At 40.8% G+C, this 25736-nt stretch overlaps 1 protein-coding gene across 3 annotated transcripts; it reads left to right on the top strand.

Annotated features, from left to right (window-relative positions):
• Positions 1–17690: 17690 nt before the first annotated feature.
• On the top strand, positions 17691–21083 carry LOC121312878 (AP-5 complex subunit sigma-1-like). 3 transcript variants are annotated; one of them, XM_041244796.1, is made up of 3 exons: positions 17691–17784; positions 18521–18719; positions 19703–21083. In XM_041244796.1, the coding sequence occupies exons 2-3, from the start codon at positions 18538–18540 to the stop codon at positions 20130–20132; spliced, it is 612 nt and encodes a 203-aa protein (XP_041100730.1). In that variant the 5' UTR covers positions 17691–17784; positions 18521–18537; the 3' UTR covers positions 20133–21083. The 3 variants fall into 3 exon arrangements, with proteins under 3 accessions (XP_041100730.1, XP_041100822.1, XP_041100914.1); XM_041244888.1 differs by having other exon boundaries at positions 17731–17789; XM_041244980.1 differs by lacking the exon at positions 17691–17784 and adding an exon at positions 18007–18212.
• The last annotated feature ends 4653 nt before the right edge of the window (positions 21084–25736 follow it).

Below are 25736 nucleotides of genomic sequence, written 5' to 3'. Positions count from 1 at the left end.
ACATTGTTTTAATCGGGTGTCATTTATTTCTGATTTTAATGTGAAGCCATATGGAATAGGAGTAATCATGGTTCTTTTAGTGATGGAAGAAAAACAAAGTTTTTTGTCTGCTCTTGTCATCTTGGATTTGAGTAGGAGCCCCCCCCCCCCCTTTTATTTTTTTTTTGCCCCCTCCCTAAATTGGCATCCAAACATTTACCACTCTGCAGGTTAAACCCTTCAATGGTACACAGACTTGGCAATGCAGCGTTCTTAAGAACCCCAAAAGAAACTACTTTTAATGTTGCATCCCACCAAAAAATAAAACCCAAGAAGCTTCTTTCCACTGTCAGGCTGCTGGTCAGCAGAGCTGTATGAAGTAGTTTGGCTTCTAATAAATTTCCTGTGCATCACTAAATTACCAATTTGGAGTTGAACATGTTCTTGAATCCTGTCCCATGTCCCCCCCCCCTTTTTTAGTTTTCTATTTTTAAAGCAAATATTTTGGATTTGAGGATCTTACTTGGAGAAGAATTGTTTGCTGTATAACTGATTTCTGTGTGCGAATTCCATATGGAATTGCTGTATGGGAAGAACAGCCTATAATTCTTGTAAAACTACGCCGCGTATAGGTGAGGCAGAAATAAACAACTATGCTCAAACTGTTTGCAGCATGCATTTAATTTGTTGCTTGGTGTCCTTATTTTTTTATTTTTAAATCTTATTTCACTGCCATAATAAATCCATCAATAGCATCTAAATCTTATCCAAGTGCTTACATTTGTGGAATTGTTTCTAAACTTTCAAAGCCCAGAGGAGGAGAGAGGTCTCTGTTTCAATGTTTAATGTAAGAACATGTATCTGATGCTTTAGATAGGAAAAATCAGAGGCCCACCCCCAGGGCACAAAAGCACTGCTCGCAGACCTCCACACCACTCTTCCTTTTCAATAGTTGAATTCACAGGAGAGCTGGATCAGAAGTACTTAAGTTTTTCTGTATTTTGCATGCATTTGTGTTTTTACAATTAAAAATAATATTAAAATCTGTTTTACTAATTATAGGTATTTCTGCACTACAACCCGTTTGTTCTGTCCCACTGCGGCCTTGTGCCCCACATGAAGCCAGTGAATAGTTGCTCATTCTCTGGGATGAAGCAAGATAAGTCTGCTGAGCTTTGCAGTGAATCATGTACCTTATCGGACAGCCTCCGATCTAGGAGTGTGCTTGGACTCTAGGTCCATGCTGTCTGGGCTGTGGTCTCCACATCAATGTTTTGGAGCTTTGGGCAGTTTACTTGGACTTGCTGATTTTTTTGCAGAAGGTTTGAGTGAGACATGTGCCTCTCGGATTAGCCTTGTACCTTATCCAGTTCTGCAATATTGCCCTTGCAACGGCTTTGGTATTCGCCCATACGGTAATGGTTACATGTCCTACTTGAAAGGGAACATTGTTATGTTATTGTAACCCTGGTTCCCTGAAATGAAAATGAAACCATTCAGCTTTGAGGTTGCTGTGTCCATGATTGCAGCAAGCTTGAAGGAAGAGTGACATTGAGGTCTGAATGCAGTGCTTGTGGGTCATGACTGAATCACAGGCTCTACGAGCAGTTCTGATAAACCTTATTCAGGTTTTTCGAAGATAACACCTACACGGTTATGTTTCAGGGAACCAGGGTTATGATAATAACCTGATGTTTTCAAGGGGTGGGGGGAGCTTGCACCTACTCACCCGCCCCCTCCATGCTGCAGCAGGGAGTGCAGAGAATACTTGTGTGAGGGGGGTAAACAAACTGGTCAGCCAACAGTGCCCAAGCTTGTGCTCGGCAATAGAAAACGTAGTAAACATCTGTCAAGGAATTCATTTTATATAATGGAACATGATTGCTTACACTACAGCTGATATACTAATGAACAGTGAAAGTATAACAGTAAGTTTTTCATCAATGGCTCACTAGGCACATACATAATGTTTACATTTGAAATAGTGAGGTAATAGGTTGGTTGATTGTTTGAGTAGTATTGTTCCTTGCGATAACAAAATACTGAGCTCAGGTCATGTGATTTCTTAAAAATGCAGGTGCCCAGAGTAGGGGTGTTACGATAAAAAGATGATCGTGATAAAAATTCGACAACTATCGTCAATATTTCAGTGTCGTGGTAATTGTTTATATTTATGATTCGTCAACCTCAAGTCATAATTCGTAACGCTAAATCATTAATACAAATAAGTTCAAATGGCAGTGATGGAATTTTTAAAGTGATCTGGCAGTACCATACTTTATACTCCATCCTGCATACTCTTTTCCGGTGTAGAAACTCATCTACTTTTCTAATACTGTGATTGGTCGTGTTACCTGGCCCACTGTAAGATCAATTATGTTTGTGGCACGCACTGCATTACAAGATGGCAGATAGTGAAGAGGGAAACCAACAGTACTCCCCAAGAAACAAATTAAATCAATAATATGGGATTATTTTGGTTTTTAAAAAAATTACAACAATCAGATCATTGAAGAGAGGGGTCCAATTTGTAAAGTATGCAGAGTTAGTGTCTCTGCATGAGCAGCAACATAACAAATATGTTCATGCATTTAAGAGCTCACCACTGAACGCTTTATAAAGAAGCAATGTCGGTAAGGAACAAAGTATGAACTGTTTAAAATTAAAGGAATTATTAATAATAGTTGAATTGTGTTTAATTTTATGTTTTAGCTGCTATAATTTTCAACATGATCTTTCTGTGCACTGTACTTGAACATAACTTTGACTACCGCTGTATATCCTTGAATCAGTTTTTTGTTTTGTTTCAACTAAATATTAGTGTTTTCAAACATTGTAGTTTAACATGTATTTGATCATGTACAGTCACAGAACAGTTTGCATTTTGGACTCCCTGTTTAAAAATAATTAACACAAACATGAGCACTGATGTAACCGTTGGCCATATTAACTATTTTAATTCGTTCTGTACTGCTGAATAAAACAGGTCTCTTGCTTTTTATTTTGCTACCAAGTTGTGTTTAGCTGCTTTGCATAGTATATTGTTTTTAAATGATAGTCAAGTGACAAGAAAGGAAAATTATATCCTCCTGAGCAGTATTTGTAGGTTATAATTAATATTGGTGTATTATTATACAAGCAGTTAAGTAGTTTTTACATAGCGAAGGGAGTTGAGGACCGTTCATCATTTTAAAACATCAATTTTTGAGAGTTATGTTTCATTTACATTTAAAAGCAAAAATACACTTGAAAATTGCAATTTAGAGAGAATGTGATGTGACACATTTTTGGACTATGCTGGTGGTATAATAACACATATTCATTAACAAGTAGCTGTTTTATTTATGAATAAGATGTAATCAGACAAATATGAAAACATCAAAACTAATCAGGTAAAAACAAAAGAAATTAGAAAATATTTAGATAGGCTGAATGTAAGGATTGCTTTGATTTGCAGAAGTCAGGGCCAGGGGTCAGTGCAGGAAGCAAAGGTTTAGCAACAGGAAGCACTCAGATGTCACTTAGGGCAGCCTTTGAGAGAGGGAAGAAGTTATAAGCCAGTTCCAAAGAGGCCCAAGAGTTAAATGAAGCTGTAGGGAACTTTTTAGCCAGGGAAATGATGCCTTTTCAATTAGTCAACAAGGAAGCAGTCAGACAACTTATTGCTAAACTAAACCCCCAATATGAGATGCCAAAAGGAGGGTATTTTTCATCTAATGAGATCCCAAAGATGTACAGTAAAAAAAAATAATTGAAGTCCTTGTGGTTGCAGCAACAACAGATATGAGGACACGCCCGGGTGGCACTGGACAGCCTTATATCTCAGTAACTGCTCGTTCCATATCAAATGACTGGAAGTTGCACGCACATTGTCTGGAGACATTGTTCCTGCCAGAGGATCACACTGCAGAAGCTTTCAATTACATACTGGAAAAGTGGGGGCTGTACAACAAACAATGGCTCAAATGTAAAGGAGGCCTTTAGTGACCTCATGCATGTGCCATGGCTAAATTGCTTTGGCCATAATCTCAATCTAGCTATCAGTAAAGCCCTGAAACTGACCCAAGCTGGAACAGCTTTGAGGTCCTGCAGGAGTCTTGTTAAAGGGTTCAATCGCCGCTGGAGAAAAAAGAGAGTTGACTAAAAAGCAAGTTCAACTAGATGTTCCTCAGCACTCACTGCTCCTTGACATGGTCCCAATGTGTGCCAAACTGATTACACAGTTTAGAGAACAGAATAGAGAAGGAAATGTGGTCATGCTTTTTTTTAAGGGTCATTTTTTAGTTTATTACCTGTTAAAAAACTGTTAATTTTTAGCTGAGGGTTAGGGTTAATAAAAACCTATTTTAATTTGCTAAACATTGCTACTGTAACAATTTGAACTGATTTCAAGCATATGATTGACTGGGTATTGATCATCCATAGAGCTCTGGTGTTTGATTGATCATCCATAGAGCTCTGGTGTTTGATTGATCATCCATAAGGCTCTGGTGTTTGCAGTTTTAGCTGGCCTATTATACATTATTTACTAACAGATAACCGATAATAAATAATGTACATTAACTTGTTTATTAGCTGTTTGTTAACAGTTAATAAACAAAAAAACCACCCTTAAAGTGTGACCGGAAATGTTTATTTTGTTTTTTTTTATTAAATCTTTTAACAGATGTTGTCATATTTTTTTAATTTGAATTTTTAGATATTTTTAAACAGTTTGTGTGAACACTATGGTTGTCCTGCCAAAACCTTGAAAAAAACAATCACACACAGAGTGACAGAAGGGGCTATACAAGGGTATACAATTCCTATTTACCACTGTGCCACTTGTCTGAAGCCTTGACCCTGAATATATATCACACTGGAGATGAAACAAAGGATACTAAAAAGAAGAATGGCTGATATCCAGCCTCACCCAGCACCCTGTTAGGCATGTTAGTGTGCAGTGATATCCAGCCTCACCCAGCACCCTGTTAGGCATGTTAGTGTGCAGTGATATCCAGCCTCACCCAGCACCCTGTTAGGCATGTTAGTGTGCAGTGATATCCAGCCTCACCCAGCACCCTGTTAGGCATGTTAGTGTGCAGTGATATCCAGCCTCACCCAGCACCCTGTTAGGCATGTTAGTGTGCAGTGATATCCAGCCTCACCCAGCACCCTGTTAGGCATGTTAGTGTGCAGTGATATCCAGCCTCACCCAGCACCCTGTTAGGCATGTTAGTGTGCAGTGATATCCAGCCTCACCCAGCACCCTGTTAGGCATGTTAGTGTGCAGTGATATCCAGCCTCACCCAGCACCCTGTTAGGCATGTTAGTGTGCAGTGATATCCAGCCTCACCCAGCACCCTGTTAGGCATGTTAGTGTGCAGTGATATCCAGCCTCACCCAGCACCCTGTTAGGCATGTTAGTGTGCAGTGATATCCAGCCTCACCCAGCACCCTGTTAGGCATGTTAGTGTGCAGTGATATCCAGCCTCACCCAGCACCCTGTTAGGCATGTTAGTGTGCAGTGATATCCAGCCTCACCCAGCACCCTGTTAGGCATGTTAGTGTGCAGTGATATCCAGCCTCACCCAGCACCCTGTTAGGCATGTTAGTGTGCAGTGATATCCAGCCTCACCCAGCACCCTGTTAGGCATGTTAGTGTGCAGTGATATCCAGCCTCACCCAGCACCCTGTTAGGCATGTTAGTGTGCAGTGATATCCAGCCTCACCCAGCACCCTGTTAGGCATGTTAGTGTGCAGTGATATCCAGCCTCACCCAGCACCCTGTTAGGCATGTTAGTGTGCAGTGATATCCAGCCTCACCCAGCACCCTGTTAGGCATGTTAGTGTGCAGTGATATCCAGCCTCACCCAGCACCCTGTTAGGCATGTTAGTGTGCAGTGATATCCAGCCTCACCCAGCACCCTGTTAGGCATGTTAGTGTGCAGTGATATCTAGCCTCACCCAGCACCCTGTTAGGCATGTTAGTGTGCAGTGATATCCAGCCTCACCCAGCACCCTGTTAGGCATGTTAGTGTGCAGTGATATCCAGCCTCACCCAGCACCCTGTTAGGCATGTTAGTGTGCAGTGATATCCAGCCTCACCCAGCACCCTGTTAGGCATGTTAGTGTGCAGCTGTCACATCTTCACACAGTTAGCATCTTTCAGAGATTGTTCTCGAGAGGTGCGAGGTGCCATGCCCCAGACTAATCCAAGGGTTGAAGTGATTCAGAGGTCTGAAGACATGGTTAGGGAATAGAAACAAAGGATTAGTGGAGAGGAGCAGCTCAGAGACCAAGACACAAGGAAAGATGTGGAAAGAGTAGGAAATAATATGGAATGGGTCACCAAGCCACACTGTTACTGATGAGTCATCGGAATCTTTTAAATCCGGACTGAAACCCAAAGATCTCGTATTGGAATTCTTTAAAATTCTGACTGAAACCCAAAGATCTCGCATTGGAATTCTTTAAAATTCTGACTGAAACCCAGAGTTCTTGGATTTATCAGCTGCCATCAATTGAGCGAGCATTAATAGGCCACCTCGTTCCGGACTTTATTTGTCCAAAGATCAGCCATCTACTGAACAGCTTCTCTGCTGAGTCCCAGGAGTCATTCATTAGATGACACTGGTTGACTAGCCTGTGTTTCATACTTCTATGGCTGGCAGCTACAACTGAAGAGAACCTGATGAACTCAGGCACACTTTAACAGAGTGAGTGGGTTCAGCACCAGCCTTTTCCCCTGGAGTGAATACTTACAGCGTACTCCTTCCATATCACAACACCACCAAACAGTTCAGCACCACTGGTGCTGTGCACCATTGTAGACAGGGTCTAAAGAGAGGCAGAGACTGAATGGGAATTGACTGTACTGGCCCCAGTATAACAACTTGGTCCCTCTAGTGCGGTGGTTTTCAACGTGTGGTCCTGGTACCAGTACTGGTACACACCAGCAGGTTTTCTTTATGACGATATGATTCCTCAACTAGAACACTCCTTCAATCACACCATTGTAATGTATCAATCTGTACCACTGAATCACAGAGGCATGAGATTCCTCAACCAGAACACTCCTTCAATCACACCATTGTAATGTATCAATCTGTACCACTGAATCACAGAGGCATGAGATTCCTCAAACAGAACACTCCTTCAATCACACCATTGTAATGTATCAATCTGTACCACTGAATCACAGAGGCATGAGATTCCTCAAACAGAACACTCCTTCAATCACACCATTGTAATGTATCAATCTGTACCACTGAATCACAGAGGCATGAGATTCCTCAACCAGAACACTCCTTCAATCACACCATTGTAATGTATCAATCTGTACCACTGAATCACAGAGGCATGAGATTCCTCAACCAGAACACTCCTTCAATCACACCATTGTAATGTATCAATCTGTTTGTACCACTGAATCACAGGGGCATGCGATTCCTCAACCAGAACACTCCTTCAATCACACCATTGTAATGTATCAATCTGTACCACTGAATCACAGAGGCATGAGATTCCTCAACCAGAACACTCCTTCAATCACACCATTGTAATGTATCAATCTGTACCACTGAATCACAGAGGCATGAGATTCCTCAACCAGAACACTCCTTCAATCACACCATTGTAATGTATCAATCTGTACCACTGAATCACAGAGGCATGAGATTCCTCAACCAGAACACTCCTTCAATCACACCATTGTAATGTATCAATCTGTTTGTACCACTGAATCACAGAGGCATGAGATTCCTCAACCAGAACACTCCTTCAATCACACCATTGTAATGTATCAATCTGTTTGTACCACTGAATCACAGAGGCATGAGATTCCTCAACCAGAACACTCCTTCAATCACACCATTGTAATGTATCAATCTGTTTGTACCACTGAATCACAGGGGAATGAGATTCCTCAACCAGAACACTCCTTCAATCACACCATTGTAATGTATCAATCTGTTTGTACCACTGAATCACAGGGGCATGAGATTCCTCAACCAGAACACTCCTTCAATCACACCATTGTAATGTATCAATCTGTTTGTACCACTGAATCACAGGGGCATGAGATTCCTCAACCAGAACACTCCTTCAATCACACCATTGTAATGTATCAATCTGTTTGTACCACTGAATCACAGAGGCATGAGATTCCTCAACCAGAACACTCCTTCAATCACACCATTGTAATGTATCAATCTGTTTGTACCACTGAATCACAGAGGCATGAGATTCCTCAACCAGAACACTCCTTCAAACAACCATTGTAATGATCAATCTGTACCACTGAATCACAGAGGCACGAGATTCCTCAATCACACCATTGTAATGTATCAATCTGTTTGTACCACTGAATCACAGGGGCATGAGATTCCTCAACCAGAACACTCCTTCAAACACACCATTGTAATGTATCAATCTGTACCACTGAATCACAGAGGCATAAGATTCCTCAACCAGAACACTCCTTCAATCACATCATCGTAAGATAATTAAATGATGCTGTCACATTTTCAGTGAGAAAACCGATTGTAATGGGATATGTCTTTGCTTTATAAGAGCTGTTTAAGATTGCACATAGATACTGGCACACCTGGTGGTTCCTGCTGGAAACACTGGTACTTGAGGTGAAAAGGTTGAAAACTACTGGTGTAGTGCACAGGACAAGCTATGTACTGTAGTGCACAGAACAAAACTAACAGAGCAGTGCGGGACTGTGGCAGGGCAGGGTCCTGTTTGTAAATATTGTTGTGTGGTGTTTTGGTGGTGGTTGGCAGGGATGGGGTTAATTTCCTATCCCTGCCAAAATACATGTGAGAATGTGGCTGGAGCTAATTGAATAACTGATAATTAGGCTCCAGCCACATGCTTTAAAAGAGGAGAAAATCCTTTGTTTGGTGGAGGTGTTTTGGGGTGTTCGTTCGTTCGTTCGTTCGTTCATTTGTTCAGTGGAGGCTCTGCCCAGCCTGAACAGTTTTGTTTAAACTTTTGTTTTGGCCCTTGTGCCAGTTATTCTGTAAGTGTATTGTGTGTGAGATTTGTTTTTGTTTGACATTTTTGTGGATTAAAACAGCGCAGCAGTGCTTTCACTGCAGTTTACTGTCTCTGAGTCTCTGTCCTCCCGGCTATCCTACCACAGGGACATTGTCATTTCACAACGACATGCAGAACAGCAGATGTTACTTTATTGCATCTCTACTGGTCTCCACTTCCACAGGCAAAATAAGCAAGGGATGGTTTTTCAAAACGTAATCTAGATAACAGTGATCTGGACTTGGTAATTCTATATTTTGTGATCGAGATTCCTTAAAAAAATAAAATAATAATAATTTGTAATCAGAATTATTTGTAATCTGGATAAAAGTAATCCAGCAGTGACATTTTCTGAAAAAAATGATCAAAACGACCCAGATAAAAGTAATCTTGATCACAAAATGTAGGATTACAAAATCTGGATCACTTTGATGATTACAAGGTTTTTCAAAAACCAGCCCTGGAGCTACAGACACCTTGGTAAATGGAAACACATCTTTTGTTAGAGTTAATAACCCCAAAGTGTATTGGATTCAGCCCTAGGCATTAACTATCTGAACACATGTCTTCACAATGGTGTGAAACCAACCCTGACAAATGCTGACTAAAATGAGGTGCAAGGACAGTGCCGGGCAAACAAACCCATAAACAAACTGGATATTGCTCCCATCACAAACAATCCATCACATTTAAAATGTTGCAATAGAAGACACCCCTCCACTACACGCATATTTAAAAACAGAGTCCAGAATGATCCACTACTTTGACTGTAATTACAAAAATGGGCAAATCACAGAAAAACACAGAGAAAACCTAGACCCATGCATTCGGGAAGCCATGATGACAAAGTTAGGGACTGTCACCCTTGGCAACAGGTCTGTAAAGAAGAAAGTGATGTGAACCCTTTCCTAGCCTATCACAGCATCACTTTCATGATCAATAAACTGCGGTCAGTGGTAAGAATATTGGACGCAGAAGTGGCAGACTGCAATTCAGCACTTTATATTCTTCACAAAATTAAAGGTTTAAACAATTAAAGATTTTAAACAACACTCTTCAAAATTTAAAACATTTCAACAATTTAAAATATTTCAATAATAAACTTTAATAACATTGTGTGGCTGTGCAAAGGTGACTGCCATGCAGCCACAAAACAATACATCTGTACGCATACACACAGTGCCTACACACTGACAACCTTTTGTTGCCTTATAGCCTGGAATTAAAATGCATTAAAATAGTTTTTCTTTTCATTTATCTACACATCCTACCTTACAACTTCCAAGTGAAAAAAATATTCTAGAAATTTGTAGAAAATTAATTAAAAATAAAAACTGAAACAGCTTGGTTGGATAAGTGTCACCCCCCCCCCCCCCCCCCCCCCCCCCACCCCACCACCACCTATATAACAACAATCCTAAATTAGCTCAGGTGTAACCAATCGCCTTCAAAATCACACACCAAGTTAAGTGGCCTCCACCTGTGTTAAATTGTAGTGATTCACATGATTTCAGGATAAATTCAGCAGTTCCTATAGGTTCCCTCTGCTGGGTAGTGCATTTCAAAGCAAAGACTCAACCATGAGCACCAAGGCGCTTTCAAAAGAACAAAGTTGTTGAAAGGCACAAATCAGGGGATGGGTATAAAAAATTTAAAAGGCCTTGAATATCCCTTCGAGCATGGTCAAGACAATTATTAAGAAGTGGAAGGTGTATGGCACCACCAAGACCCTGCCTAGATCAGACTGTCCCTCCAAACTGGATGACAGAGCAAGAACGAGACTGATCAGAGAGGCTACCAAGAGGCCAATGGCAACTTTACAAGAGCTACAGGCTTTTATGGCCAAGACTGGTCAAAGTGTGCATGTGACAACAATAATCCCAAGCACTCCACAAATCTGGCCTGTATGGTAGGGTGGCAAGAAGGAAGCCATTACTCAAGAAAGCCCACCTTGAATCCAGTTTGAAGTATGCAAATAAACACTCAGGAGATTCTGTAGCCATGTGGAAAAAAGTTTTGTGGACTGACGAAACTAAAATTGAATTTTTTGGCCTAAATGCAAAGTATTATGTTTGGCGCAAACCCAACACAGCGCATCACCCAAAGAACATCATCCCTACTGTGAAGCATGGTGGTGGCAGCATCATGTTATGGGGATGTTTCTCATCGGCAGGGACTGGGGCACTTGTCAGGATAGAAGGGAAAATAATGGAATAAAGTACAGAGAAGTCCTTGAGGGAAACCTGCTGCCCTCTGCAAGAAAGCTGAAACTGGGACAGAAGTTCACCTTTCAGCATGACAACAACCCAAAGCACACAGCCAAAGCTACACTGGAGTGGCTAAGGAACAAAAAGGTAAATGTCTTAGAGTGGCCCAGTCAGAATCCCAACCTAAAAACAATCAAAAATTTGTGGCATGACTTGAAGATGGCTGTCCATCAACACTCCCCAAGGAACTTGACAGAGCCTGAACAGTTTTGTAAAGAAGAATGGTCAAATATTGCCCAGTCTAGGTGTGCAAAGTTGGTAGAGACCTATCCCAACAGACTCACAGCTGTAATTGCTGCCAAAGGGGTATCCACCAAGTATTAACTCAGGGGGGTGGAGAGTTAACCAACTATGATCTTTCAGTTTTGTATTTTTAATATATAATTTTTTCTTAATAAATACTTTTTTCCTCTTAACAATGGTATTTAGATAAGTGGAAAAAAATCCTCATTTAAATGCATGAAACTCTGAGGCACTGACACAACAAAATGTGAAAAATGTTCAAGGGGGTGTACACTTTCTATTGGCACTGTACATACATACATAAAGCAAGCTAACAAAAATATACCTGAAAGGGTGCAGTGACACTTGGATTGTAATACTAGAAGGTTGAATGCTGAAACGTTTCAGCTATGAAAAGAGGAAAAAGTGGATTATCTCACTGGCAGCCCAGGGCTTCAACTAACCTTTAATCACTTCCAGATGAACTGGGAGATTTCTGTGTAAAACACATGCCTTTGTCCCCTAAAGCTTACCTTATCCCTCAGGAGAGAGATGAGTATAAAACCCCTGGAACAGCTATACTGCTGCTCTAGAGCACAGAATCCACACTGCCCTCTGAAGGTTCTCATAATCGCATTTGTGTAAAATCAAGAGTTTATGAAATTATAACTAATTGGGTTGGTTTCCCACTTTTCGATTAGTTTGAAGTGAAGTGTGAACAACAAAGTTCACTTGGCAAATGAACCAACCCCCCCTTGTAAACAAGGCCTCGGTCTCAATGGGTAAATCTCTTGGTTAAATAAATAATTCAAGAAGAAGTGTTGATTGATATCCCATTCGAAGGGTTTCCTGTCCTGCTGTCGGTGAATGGAGAACACTTGAATCAAATTAGTCATGGCAGGAGGAGTCTGCTTGATTTAACTAGAGCACTGCTCTTAACCCTGTAGGAATCTGAGTGCTCTTGTACCTGTAGTTAAACATTACTGGAGAGTCTGCCAAGACCACTGCTTCTCCCACTGGGGGCTGGAAGGTGAATTTGAAAGGAAGTGGAGCAAATGTTTAAGAAATGTGTAATTTATGTGAAGCCCCCCCCGCTCTCAACATCTTTTCTATCTCTTTACCTTCTCAGTGATAAGCCCCCCAACCCCCCCACCAACACCCTGCAAGTAACTGCTAAACATATAATACTAACTGAAGAGCTGAGAGACTGTGCATGTACTATCGATAAGTCCTTACTGAAGAGAAAATGAAGTACAGTACAGAGCTAACTGCTGCATATCTACAAACCCAATGCACTGTAGACAACGTGAATGCCAACAAATACAAAACAGGATGGAGAACTCAGTTTTGAGAATCTGTGAGCCACCCAATTCAATACAGAGCTCTATGTCTGGATCTGGTGAATTGAGTGAAGTAATCAAACTCAGCATCAGTGATCTAGGAACCATATATACAGCAGTAACTGAAAGAGAACTGTAAGTTTGCAAATGCAACACGGTATTGACAGTTCTGTACTGGGGACCCGAGAGATGACCGTTCTGTACTGGGGACCCGAGAGATGACAGTTCCGTACTGGGGACCCGAGAGATGACAGTTCCGTACTGGGGACCCGAGAGATGACAGTTCTGTACTGGGGACCCGAGAGATGACAGTTCCGTACTGGGGACCCGAGAGACAACAGTTCCGTACTGGGGACCCGAGAGACGACAGTTCCGTACTGGGGACCCGAGAGATAACAATTCTGTACTGGGGACCCGAGAGATGAAAATGTCATTACTGTACAGTATATAAGCTTTAAATTCACACAGTCAGTGAATGTGGGAGGGGAAGTACCTGGGGAAAAGTCACAATTAATATATGATTGAAGATAATCACCATTACCTTGATTTAACCAATTACTGGTAACTGGAAAGGCCATTAATTATCCTGCAAGGTAACCCTCTCACTCCTGAAATAGTTTTGTGAAGTGAAAGTCTGCAAAATTAAGTTATGTAATTAAAAAAGGAACTCCTTTATTGAGTATGTATGCAAAGAGGGAAAAAAATAGTTTGTACATGTATTTTGGTAAATGGGACTTTAAAGTCCCATCAGTACCTGAAGAATTTGTTGTAGTCCTTGTTGGCCTTTATTGAACTTTTTAAATAAATTTTCACCAAGTTGCTGAAATGAAAAATATTCAGTTTGTATTTCCTGGGAACTATGTATCAATTAAGTATACACCTCAATGTCGCTAAATTTATAAATACTAAATTCAATGGCAAATGTTTAGCCATGAATGTCTTTCACATTGCAAAAAAAAAAAGTCACAGACAAAAATTTGTTTAAAAAAGTTGTGTGTGCTGATGCGCTGGGGAAGCAAAATAAGCTGATCCCTGGAGCCAGCATTACACTTCAGCAATCAACACTAGACAGAAGGATATCTACATCATCAGATGGAAAACAATGCAAATGGATGGAGATGCAGACGGATCACATTAGTTTACTGCAAAGCCACGTCTTAGTTGGTGCTTATCTTGGCGAAAGCCGAGTTCAAATCAGCATGAAGTTCAACATCTACTCTCATGTAATGGAAATCATGAAGATCTGGATACATCCAGTGACTGCTGTGAATAGTGCAGCTGGCAACAAGGGAAAGACCTCGTGACAGCATGGAGAGACAGCTGGCAGGAGGAAAGAGACCCCATTGGGGCTGGCAATAGTTAGTTACCCTGGTTGGCAGTATCCAGCTCTATGTTTTCAAAGGTAAACAGGATTCTGGAGACACCCACCCAAGGATTCTAAGAAATTAAAGAGAAAAATACCCTTAGAGTCTACCAGAGTGGGGGCGGAAGATAACTCAATGATGCTTGAGGTAGAAGGGACAAGGGTCTCGCATTGATCAGTACTTCTTGCAAAGTCAGTCAAGTCAGTCGAATGAAATGCAACGACAGGAAGCAAACCAGTTCGCAGGATATCAGCACCCGTCACAGACGTAAGGAGGACTTGCGTGGATACAACTAGTGATGAAACCAATGATCCTTGTGAACCCGGTCAGAAGAACCAGCGTTAGAGAGAAAAGAACCTCAACGGACACAAGCCTGGAGTTAAATGGCCAAGAGCTTGTGAGGAAACTGCGTGGGGCACAGTAAACACGGATCTCTGTTTTACTTTGGAAAGGTTAAATGGAACAGTTGAAAAGAAGCTGGATAAATTTGGGGACATCATCTACGCATACAGAAGTGAGAGGTTTGGAATTGAAAAAAGGAAGAAGCAGCAGGAGATTGAACACTTAGTTAGAGAAAGGAGGCAGTTGAGGAAGCAATGGAGAAAAGCAGAACAAAGTCCGAAGGAGGGACTCCATCTGTTACAAAGGGTCTTAAAAGATAAGCTTGCAACATTGCGCAGAGCTGAGCGCCTACGGAAATGCTACAAAAAGAAAGAGCGTGCAAGAACTAACTTTTATAAAGATCCATTCAAATTTGTAAAGAAGATATTCACCAGTGAGAAGAATGGAACACTAAAATGATCTAAGTTTGACCTGGAGAGATATTTGGAGGAAACACATACAGATTAAAAAAAGGCAGGAGCCTATGTCAATTCCTTCAGACATTCTACCTATCAATCCAACCGAATACCAAATGGAGGACTGTGCACCTGAGTGGAAAGAAGTAGAGCAAGTGTGAAAAAAGCAAGGGCATCATCATCTCCAGGGCCTAATGGAGTTCCATACAGAGTGTACAAGAGTGCTTCTGGAGTTCTATGAATCCTGTGGAAATTGATGAGTGACACGGGAAAAACAGGTTGTACCAAGAGCATGGCACCAAGCAGGTGGAGTGTTTATACCAAAAGAAAAGGATTCTACAAGCACAGGTCAGTTTCATCCTATTTCCCTATTAAACGTAGAAGGCAAGATTTTCTTTAGCATTATTGCTCAGAGGTTGTCAACCTACCTATTAAAGGACTACTTCATTGACACTTCAGTACAAAAAGCAGGCAGTCCAGGTTTCCCAGGATGCTTAGAACACATCAGGGTAATCTGGCAACAAATTCAATCAGAAAAAAGGAGAGGAAGGCGCTCCATGTGACATTCCTGGATTTGGCTAATGCATATGGTTCAGTGCCACATGAACTTCTTTGGGCAGCATTTGACTTTTTCAGCGTACCGATGACAATAACAAATTTAGTGAAAGCCTACTTTGGAGATTTGCAATTTAGTTTTTCAATTTCAGAATTCAGGACTACATGGCAATGCCTAGAGGTTGGAATAATGGCAGGATGTACCATTTCTCCACTGGCTTTTACCATGGTAATGGAAGTAATTATTAGGGCATCAAAATGGGTAGTGGGAGAAAAGCACTTGGCTTCTGGAATGCGACTACCACCAATTCGAGCATACATGGATGACATGACAACAATGACTACAACCGTAGCCTGCACTAATCGGTTATTGGGCAAATTAACCAATAACATTGAATGGGCACGAATGAAATTCAAGCCCACTAAATCAAGAAGCATCTCTATAATTAAAGGTAAAGTAGTAGATAAAAGATTCTACATTAACGGGGAGGCAATACCAACAGTGTCTGAGAAGCCTGTGAAAAGTCTAGGGAGATGGTATGATGGGGACCTAAAGGACACAGTTCATGTGGGAGAAGTGAGACAACAAGCAGTGCATGGGTTGAAGAGCATAGACATCTACCTTTCAATCCTGGCGGGTTCTGTCTCATTGTTAGGATGCCTGAAATCCCCTGCTGTTTCATAACATTAATATATACAAGAAGGGTGAAATGAGCACTAGCCAAGACAACAATGGCTGAACTGTAAACACGTATAAGCTCTTCTGAGGTTGAAGATAGCTTATCAAGGGCTCTGTAGCACTAGAAGGCTGACCCCTCCTGACATTCTTCTGCTTTCTTTTCATTGCTTCATTTTGCAGGCTGTTAGGCAGTGCAAGGAAGTGAGGGTCACCCTCGGAGCAATCCTTTACATCTGTTAGGTGAAAGGAGGGAAGCACATTCCATAGCACAGGAAAGTCCCCAGGCCTCCCTTGAAGAGCTATTTATTATCCCATTCCAGTGCTTTGTCTGTCACAATAAAAACCTCATGAGGGGTGGGAGCCGGGCTGGCCTGTTACCAGATTCACAGAAATAACTGACACGTGCTGAGCACGGTCTATGAGCGATCAGGACAAGCCCTACACTCAGAATGTTCCTATCCATATAAGGAAGGCGAGTGTACATTATCATATTTCTGAAGATACAAGATGTATCTGCACAATCAAAAACTCTCAATAACTTATGATTCTGAAGTGGTTTGTAAGAGTTTTGATTTTTTTTCTTACTGGTTTGTTTTACTGGTTTGAGTGGCATTACTAATCAGAGTCATACTAAGTAACCATGTAATGCTTATTGCCTGCAGCTCTTTTCTATAACATTGCGCTTGCCCTTATAACCATTTCCCGCAGTAAGTCTGCAGGAATAATTTGTAATTTCCCCATGCTACACTCTGCATGTACATAGTTTACCATTTTTAATGTTGGGCTTTACAATGCTTACATATGCTCTACCATGCTTTCACTGTGATTTATTACACTTCGCTATGCTTATGCTATGAGAGAATTACATAATAGTAAACCTTGGCTTTAACAGAAGATTTCAAAATGACCATTTGATAAACACACACACACACACACACACACACACACACATATAATATATATATATATATAATATATAATATATTATATATATATATTATATATATATATATGGAGGGTAGCTTACGTAGTACAGTACATCTTTGTCGTGATGGTAACAATGGACTTCAACTTCAGGAATGGCTCAAACTTCTCTGCAGACTTATTCAACCCCACTACATACAGTTAGAGCTTGACTGCCCCCTACCGTCAGTTAAGTAATGCTTTACGACAGCAAACAATGTATTACAATGAATAATAGATGTGAATACAAAACAGTAGCGCTCATTTATACACCTGCTTTATTATATACCTGATTTATAAATCCGTTTGTATTATTGTGTACATCGTTAATCGTTCTGAAAAAAAGAAAAAGTTGTAATTTACGGTTTGGAATAAAAGACTTAGAAAATCAGCCCTCGTATGTCCCTCTCGTCAAGGCAAGCTGAAAGTGAATTCACCCATTGAATTTATGGATTTGTAGTTTTTATTTGTACTCTGACTCATTCATTAAAACACAGTTTCTGACTCGACAGGACTCTATCTCCCAGAGTACTGCAGTGGCTTCCTGTTGTAAAGGATGGACCGTTTGTGTTTTCTTTGACTGAAAAATCGGTAAGGTAATAATATTCAGTGTTGTTTCTGATAGAAACACGTTAAATTTCTGAATGTACAAAAAGACAAACGACACAACCAATCATAATGGAAAAACATGTAGTTGAGTCGTATCGGTTTATGTGAGGTAGCTTACATACTACCGCATAATCATTTACTGTCTCTATGGGCTGTTTGTCAAAACAAAGATTGTAATCGAGTTTGAAAGAACAGGTTTAAACTAGTCGCAACTCTTTCAGTTTAGGGTACACACGTCTGGTCCTTCATTAACCACTTTACATGAACGTGTGTCTCTTAGCTTTTCATGGGAAATGTAAATCAATTCCGACTTGGATAAAGCAGGGCGTTTCGGCAAAAGTTTTTAAACACAGATTCTATTAAGGCAGATGTTAATAATTCCAGCAGGATTTTTACTGGCACTCAATTAGGTATTTTTGTTTACTTCTGCTAGTACTGTAGGTGTACAAAACGCATCCCTAAGTAATATACTATATAACTAGACATTTCCTTTTTTCTAAACTTAACGCCAGTATTTGTGTTTCTTTAGCTCTGACGTTAAATTAATTGCAGTGATCTTTTGGCGGTTTCTTACAAGCAGTAGGATTTGTACTGGTGATAAACACCAACTGGTGATGCCAGTAGCTGTCACTGCGCACCACTAATCAACACAAATCCACAAGGTTTCATACGGATCAATGCGCTGTTGTGAAGGTGCTTATCAATGCTGTATTTGCAGGGATGTGAGTTGCCGGGATGGTGCATAGCTTCCTGATCCACACCCTGTGCCCGGGCAGCGCTGGTTCTGGTTCTTCCTCGGTGTGCAGGGTTCTGTACTCGCGGGCCTTCTGCTCTGAGCCCCAGGTTCTGCTCCCTGCTGGACTGGGCCCAGGTGCAGAGAGGCTGCTGCAGAAGGAACAGGTGGCAGTGGTGGCCAGGTGAGCAGACCAGCTGGAGCTGTGGCTTTCCCTTTTCTTGCACACTTGGGGTCATATATCAGACATTAGAAATTACAGACAATTTATTTACAAGTGTGCAAATGTATTACAACACCCCACTGCTTCTGTAGTTTTGATTTTTTGTGCATATGAAATCAAACCACTGTAACTGAAAATCTCGGAAAATTGTAAAAATGGGCAAATTAGTGTGATTGTCTAATTTAATATAGTAGGAGTAAAGGAACACATAGCCACAAATGGTAAAGTGCATCATACTTTTTAGAAGTTGTTTAAGATGCCGAATGAAAACACAAAGTGGTCTAATTGATTGCTGACTGAAAATTGAAATTCAGGTAGGTATATAAAATATATAAATGACACAACTTGAGGTATTTAATTTAACCTTTATTTTACCAGGAAATCACTTTAAAAATTAAAAATCTAGAGCTTTTAAAAGTCGGCAAAAAAAATTGACAGAGTCACATATCCCACCGAAACACATCAACCAGTTAAAAAAGATTACATCATCAAAGCCATTATCAGCAAGCTCACAAAAAGTATAAAGCACTGTGTAAAATTTCTGTTTTCTGTTCAGTGATGCACACTTGAAATCATGCAGAGATACCAATGTACTGAATTTGAGCTCTTTCTGAAGAATGTACATAAAGCTAAAACCAATTTCGCTAAGTACCTTAGGGACTGCAAAATAGAAGAACAACAGAGACCTGGCTTTCTAAGCACATTGTTTTGGGGCAGGGTGCTGACTAAGAACGCCACCCGATCTAAAAAAAAAAAAAAAAAAAAAAAAAAAAAAGCCTTTCAAAAGGAAAAAAGCAGTTTCTGAATTTCGTGCTCATGAATAGTGAGGGGCATTGGCACCAGCTCAAGGACAGGCAGGCTGACTAATGTTACATGAGTAAAGGTGGCCCAGGACAAGCGCTAATCATGCTCGTTGAAACTAGTCAATAAAGATCTTCTCCCAGGCAGGTGAAATCGGCGTGCACTCTGTCCCGTGAAGCAGCAGGGAAGCCCCCCCCCGAATCCTGCCCCCCTCCTTCAGATGAGGTGGCAGCCGTGCAGGAGGCTGACTGCGGGATGTTCCGACTGGGGGCGGGAGAGCCCTTCCAGGGGGAGAAAACTGTGCTGTGGCTGGGAGTGCTGTCCCTGGGGTTCAGCCTGGTCTGCGAGCCCCACGAAAACCTCCTGCTGGCTGAGAGCAGCCTGCGCACCCTCACCCAGCACTGCCTGGACCAGCTGCACCTCCTGGGGCCCCCCGGCACTGACGTCCTGCTCAAGGCGGACCGCATAGAAGCGCTGCTCGACAGGTTCCTGCCACATGGACAGCTGCTCTTTGCCAACCACCGCTTCATCCACAGCCTGGAGAAGGATTATGCTGCCTCCATGGCTAAATGAGACAGCCCAAAAGCAGGGAGGAGTGCTGTCTAGTAACTGCTTGTGAAATGTTTCTCTGCCTGTTGTTAACTTGTTTAGAAATGCAGTCCAGGTGCCACACTGGAAGTTGAGCATGTATGGTGTTCAGATACTGCCTGCTTTTGTGCTTGTTGATTGTAAACTTGTCTAACCCAAAAGTCACTGCGATGCCTGAAGCCAGTACGGTTAGCAGAGGTTTTATTCCTCAATCAAGTTGGGGCATAGCTTGTGAAGAAATTGTACTACTTACTACCCACTTTGATGTGGGATTGATCTCGTCTCCATTTGTGTATTTAAGTGCTGCAGTTAACCCTGGTACTTTCATAGCATCCTTCTTTGTGCTTTTATGCAAATAAGTCTGGTCAGAACAGACAGCATGTGATTTGAACATCACAAGTGCCAAGTGCTTGATACCCAGTCCAGTGCTTCTGTTACCTGGGGTGGTATCCTTGTAAGGAGGGCTGACCAAGGGCAAAATCCATTACTGTGACCAGGCCTTTTATTAGGACTTCTTCTAGGTACCTATTTGCTTCTTGTAGGTCACATAGGCTAATTTCTGCAACACCATGAGAGTGAATATGATCTACAGCACTGGACGTGATTAGGTACCTGAAAGCAGCAGCATCATTGATTTTATAGCGTATCGGAATCTTAATAATAAAAAAAAAAGATCAAGAATTCGGTACTGCAAGAAAGGTAACGTTGCTTTAGTGCCAATAAGTGGTAATGGACATGGATTTTAATAAAGCCTTGGTTCACATTCATTAAAGCACATTCCTGGTATGGCTGTGTTAGAAAAGAGCCATCAGTATTGTGAAAAATGGATGCACATGAAAAAAATCTAACTGTTAATTACAGACAGTCATCTCAATATGCCCCTGGATCCTGATACACTGAATAAGTTCTAATAAAGACTAATAAAGCATATCATCACAGTTGGATTGGTGGTTCTCTGGGTGTATTTAAAAATGTAAGTATGAATTTAAGGCTGCATTCACACTGGGTTCGTTTCAAACAGACTCGGTCTTCTTCATTTCGTTTGAAACAATGCATCAATGTGCTTATCTGCAAGCAGAGGGATAGAGTTAATTTGGATGCAAACTAAAGTTGTTGTTTTTTTTGTTCTTTTACACTTTTTTTCAGGTCCGAGTTCGTTTTGTGTTCACAATGCAGTTTTCAAGTGAACTCGGTTCATTTATATGGTCTGTGAACCGGATGTTTACAATGTCCTGCAAGACGTAATGAAAGATGGCAGCTATTGATGTACTTCTCCGGTTTTTAATGTAGCGTGTTTTATATTATTACATATTGCTGTGAAAAAAAGCACCGGGGGAGCACTTTATTAATTAATACATGAATACTTGAATACCTAGCAGTAAGAATCTTGCTCGTTTGGTTGTGTTAGTAGTGTTCCCAGAATCTCATCAAGGATCCCAGGGTGTCAGCTTCAACAACATTTACTGGGGAGTTGGTTCCAGACCCTCATGATTCTCTGTGTAAAAAAGTGCCTCCTATTTCTGTTCTGAATGCCCCTTTTTCTAAACTCCATTTTTGTCCCCTGGTCCTTGTTTCTTTTTTCATGCTGAAAAAGTCCCTTGCGTCGACACTGTCAATACCTTTTAGAAATTTGAATGCTTGAAGAATCTTTGTTCAAGGGTCTGGAATCAGCTCCCCAGTAATGTTGTTGAAGCTGACACCCTGGGATCCTTCAAGAAGCTGCTTGATGAGATTCTGGGATCAATAAACTACTAACAACCAAACGAGCAAGATGGGCCGAATGGCCTCCACTCTTTTGTAAACTTTCTTATATTGTAATTCTGCATGGTTCTCCTAATGTCAGCATTAAACAAAGTCATTTAAGAAAAGACTCAATATACTTTTACTATTTTTTCAAAATAATCTCCAATTGTTTTTGTTATTAATCTCCCGCGTTTGATAACAATTAGTTTAAAAAGCTTCAGCATCCCCAATGCCCCCGCCATTAGGCAAATTGTAAACCTTAACATTAGCTTTTGGGGATTTAAAAACCATAAAATGATTCCATGTTGTGGTCACAGTTTAGTAGTTGGTTCTCTGACCTCTGTTTTAGCTATCTATCTTGTGAAAAGACATCAAGCATGCCTCCCCTCTAGCTGAAGTGCCTCCAGTTTGCAGTACTTTGTAAAAATGAACAGTAATCTATTTAACATTTTGCTATTTTAGATTCAGCTCACGCCCAGGCCAGCCCACAGGCGCCCGGCCAGACCACATGGGTTGCTAGAGCGCGGTGAGCTGAAGACACCCTGGCTGACCTAAACCCTCACCAAGTACGGGCCAAACCTTGTGAACACATCCTAAAATCCTGGTTATCATTCAGATCCATTGCAGAATCCTCGCTTCATTATACTATGCTCCTAACGCTTTCAAAGCACCAGATTCTTTGAAATAAAAAATAAAACTAACTTTCTGCCTTCTGTTATCATCCACTCACCCCACAGGCTTACCTCTGGTGCTTCTTCATCTTTCCAGAGACAATGCCTTTCAGAGTGGCTCGTCTTTCACCAAACCAATGCTTTTAAGACTGTCTAACTGTCTGTCTTGCACCTGGTTTTGTTAACAGCCAGGAGGCTGAGCTCTCCAGTGGGCTCATTCATAATGTTACTTTGTTCTCCCTTGTAGACGGGTAGGTGTCGGCTCTTGAGTGTCATACTTTCACAGACAAATTGGCCTCCTACGCTTATAACATAATTCAAGGTAACAGATTAAGGATGAGCATTTAGTAAACTTTAACCACTGTTTTTATTGAAACAAAAAGCAAAATATACAACTTCTAGTAAATTAAAAATAATCTTTATCAAAAAACAAACCTGTTTACTTTAAAGTATTCGTTCATGAAAAATGTATTGGCACCCCTGCTATTTCTTGTGTCCTCCTTTTGCTTTTATTACGCCTTTCAGACGTTTATGATCATTCTTAACCAGTGTGATACATTAGGCCCATTTTGCCTTGCATATTTCCTTCAGCTCAGGCAGATTGGATACCCAGTGCTTGGATGCAGCTTTTTTTCCCCAGTCAATCCAAAGTATTTCTATTGGATTGAGAACTGGTGATTGCGAAGGCTATTCCAGAACTTTTACTGTATATCCGTCACCTTCCAGAAGTAGTAAATGAAACCAGAGTATGATTGGAGCCTGCAGCAATGTCCTTTTATGTCAAGTTTCCTTTCCTCGCAAGGAAGAAGGAAGGGCTCCCCCTGGTGTAAATTGCCATTTTGTCTTGTGAAGAAAACAGTGAGTAGTGATACAGAAGTCTGCAATATATCCGAGGCGTTACCTTGTTTGAATTGAGGATATTTAATAATGACTGTGTTGCAACATGTATCCGCTGAATGTGTTTTCTAGCAGTGTTGTCCATCAAGTCCAAAATACTAGAACGGTTTTATTATTTGTTCTTTCTCTCCCTCTCTTCATCTCTCTTTGGGGGTGATGCAAGTATAGACGCAGTGCAAATAATTGCGGATGCAAAATTCTGATTGCATTGTGGCCAAGCAATTATTTTGCACTGCGCCCTATGTAAGTGTAAGAGCAGTGCAAATTACTCAACACGCACAAATAATGATCCACAATTATAATAATGAGGGTCTGAAGGAGTGCATCGGTCTGTTTAGTGGAAGTACTTGTAGAGTAAGGAGTACAGAGAGCAGTAGTCCCTGTATGACATTTGTGGAGCACGACAAGACAAACCAAAAAAAATGTTAGAGGAAGGGCAGCAAAGTCTTCTTGGCACAAGGAAAAGAAAAAAACAGTGACCCTGGGATTGAATATGCAGGGTTTTCTTCATCGTGCCCTTCTCCGAAATTCTTCCTGCCTATCCACAAAGAGGTCTCTGCAGGTGTGTGCTTTTATACGGCTTAGTAACTCGCTTCTGCAATGGTTTGCTCCTTGTGAGAAGAGGTGTAATTTTTTTAGAGGGTCAGCAATTTCCTAAGTACAAGGCAAAATCCTTGCATTGCCAGGTGAACACCATCCTTTACATACACAGAGCTTTTAGCGGCTGTTAAAATACGTCTTCTAAACAGGATTTACTGCAGCATTATGGGGAGTTTGCTCCCGCAAATCACTTTGCACATATCCTTACATCACCCCATTTATCTGAATCTGTGCTTTACATTTAATTGTTTTAATAAAACCCAGAAAAAAGTATAACAACTGTCCACTAGAGGACAATGGTTATCCACAAATACTCTGACCAGAAAAAATAAAGTGCAAAAAAAGAATCAGAAAAGGCAAGGATTCCCAGACTGTGAGACACTAAAATGCTCACATTTCTTCACCTATGTAATGCACTGTCTGAATTTCATTTTGCCACGTGACTGAAGACCAAGTGTATATAAGCTGCTGTGCATTTGGCCTTAGATTCATATAAGTAAGCATCAATTTACAATACTTGCATATTTTTTTTGTTTAGGGTTAAATGTTAATTATTGTTTACTTAATTTTAAATTTATAGTAAGTAATTTGCTTGGTCATATAATTGCATTGAATTCTAGGCATAAACATCCCTGATCATAAACATTATTATCATAAACATCACAGATAATCAGGATTACAGGGTAGAGCGATCATTAGCCCACAAGTAGAAGCCCACTGAAAACTAACCAGGGGCTCTATTTATCATTGATTTTTCATTCGTATCTTGACCTTTCGTAGGTTTTTGTGACTTCGTAGACTTACCCGCGACGCATTAAAGTAATTTTCACTCACGTAACTTAGTTTCATGCCTGCTGCAGTAGTTTTATTACGACTGTTTGTTTCAAAGTACTGGAGCGTGCACTGGGAGGGCAGCAGCAGGGCTGGTGGGTGATGTAATCACATACAAAGACATAAGCCTGATATACGCTGCTTGCAAAAGAGACGGCTTTTTTGTACAATGGTATCGACACTATGCTTCAGTTCGAGAGGTCCCGGGTTCGCGTCAGCCTGCGGGATCCGAGATCGCTACAGTGCTTTGGTATGCAAAATTACAAATCTCATTATAATATCTAAGTTTTGCACGTACGATTGATGTATCATCATTTTGTTGTTGATTTATGACTTTGGTTTATGCCTATTATTTTATGCATGCCACTCACTAGCTTAGATTCAACTATCTGTTCGTATGTGAAACTTCCAGTTTAAACGTTTGCGTGCATTTGGTTACTTAAGAAAAAAAGATACCCACAACAATGAGTTTATTAATAATCTATATTAAATAAAAAATAAGCAGTGGCAATAAATACATTTTTGTTTTGGTAATTTTACATTTGAATGTGCTTTATTTTAAACTTGAATAAATCATACAAATATGCCACTTTATTACATGGTGGTAGAATGATAGACTGATACGATGCTTGTTCTAATGGCCTTTAGGTGGGAAAAATATCAACCGGAAACAAGGAGATGCTTCACAAAATCAGAATGAACTATACAGGTAACACCACTCGGAAGGAAACATTTTACGCGTAGTTTGAAAGCAAGTAGAGCAAAAACTAAGTACAAAACTGCATTGGTGTGCTCAGCAAGATAATAGCAAAGTAATATGTTAGGGTGGGATAGCGCCATTCAAAAA

Source organism: Polyodon spathula, chromosome 1, assembly GCF_017654505.1.
Source record: "Polyodon spathula isolate WHYD16114869_AA chromosome 1, ASM1765450v1, whole genome shotgun sequence".
Lineage (NCBI taxonomy): Eukaryota > Metazoa > Chordata > Actinopteri > Acipenseriformes > Polyodontidae > Polyodon > Polyodon spathula.
The sequence above is the reverse complement of the archived record's forward strand: the minus strand, read 5'-3'. Positions and strand labels throughout refer to the sequence as shown.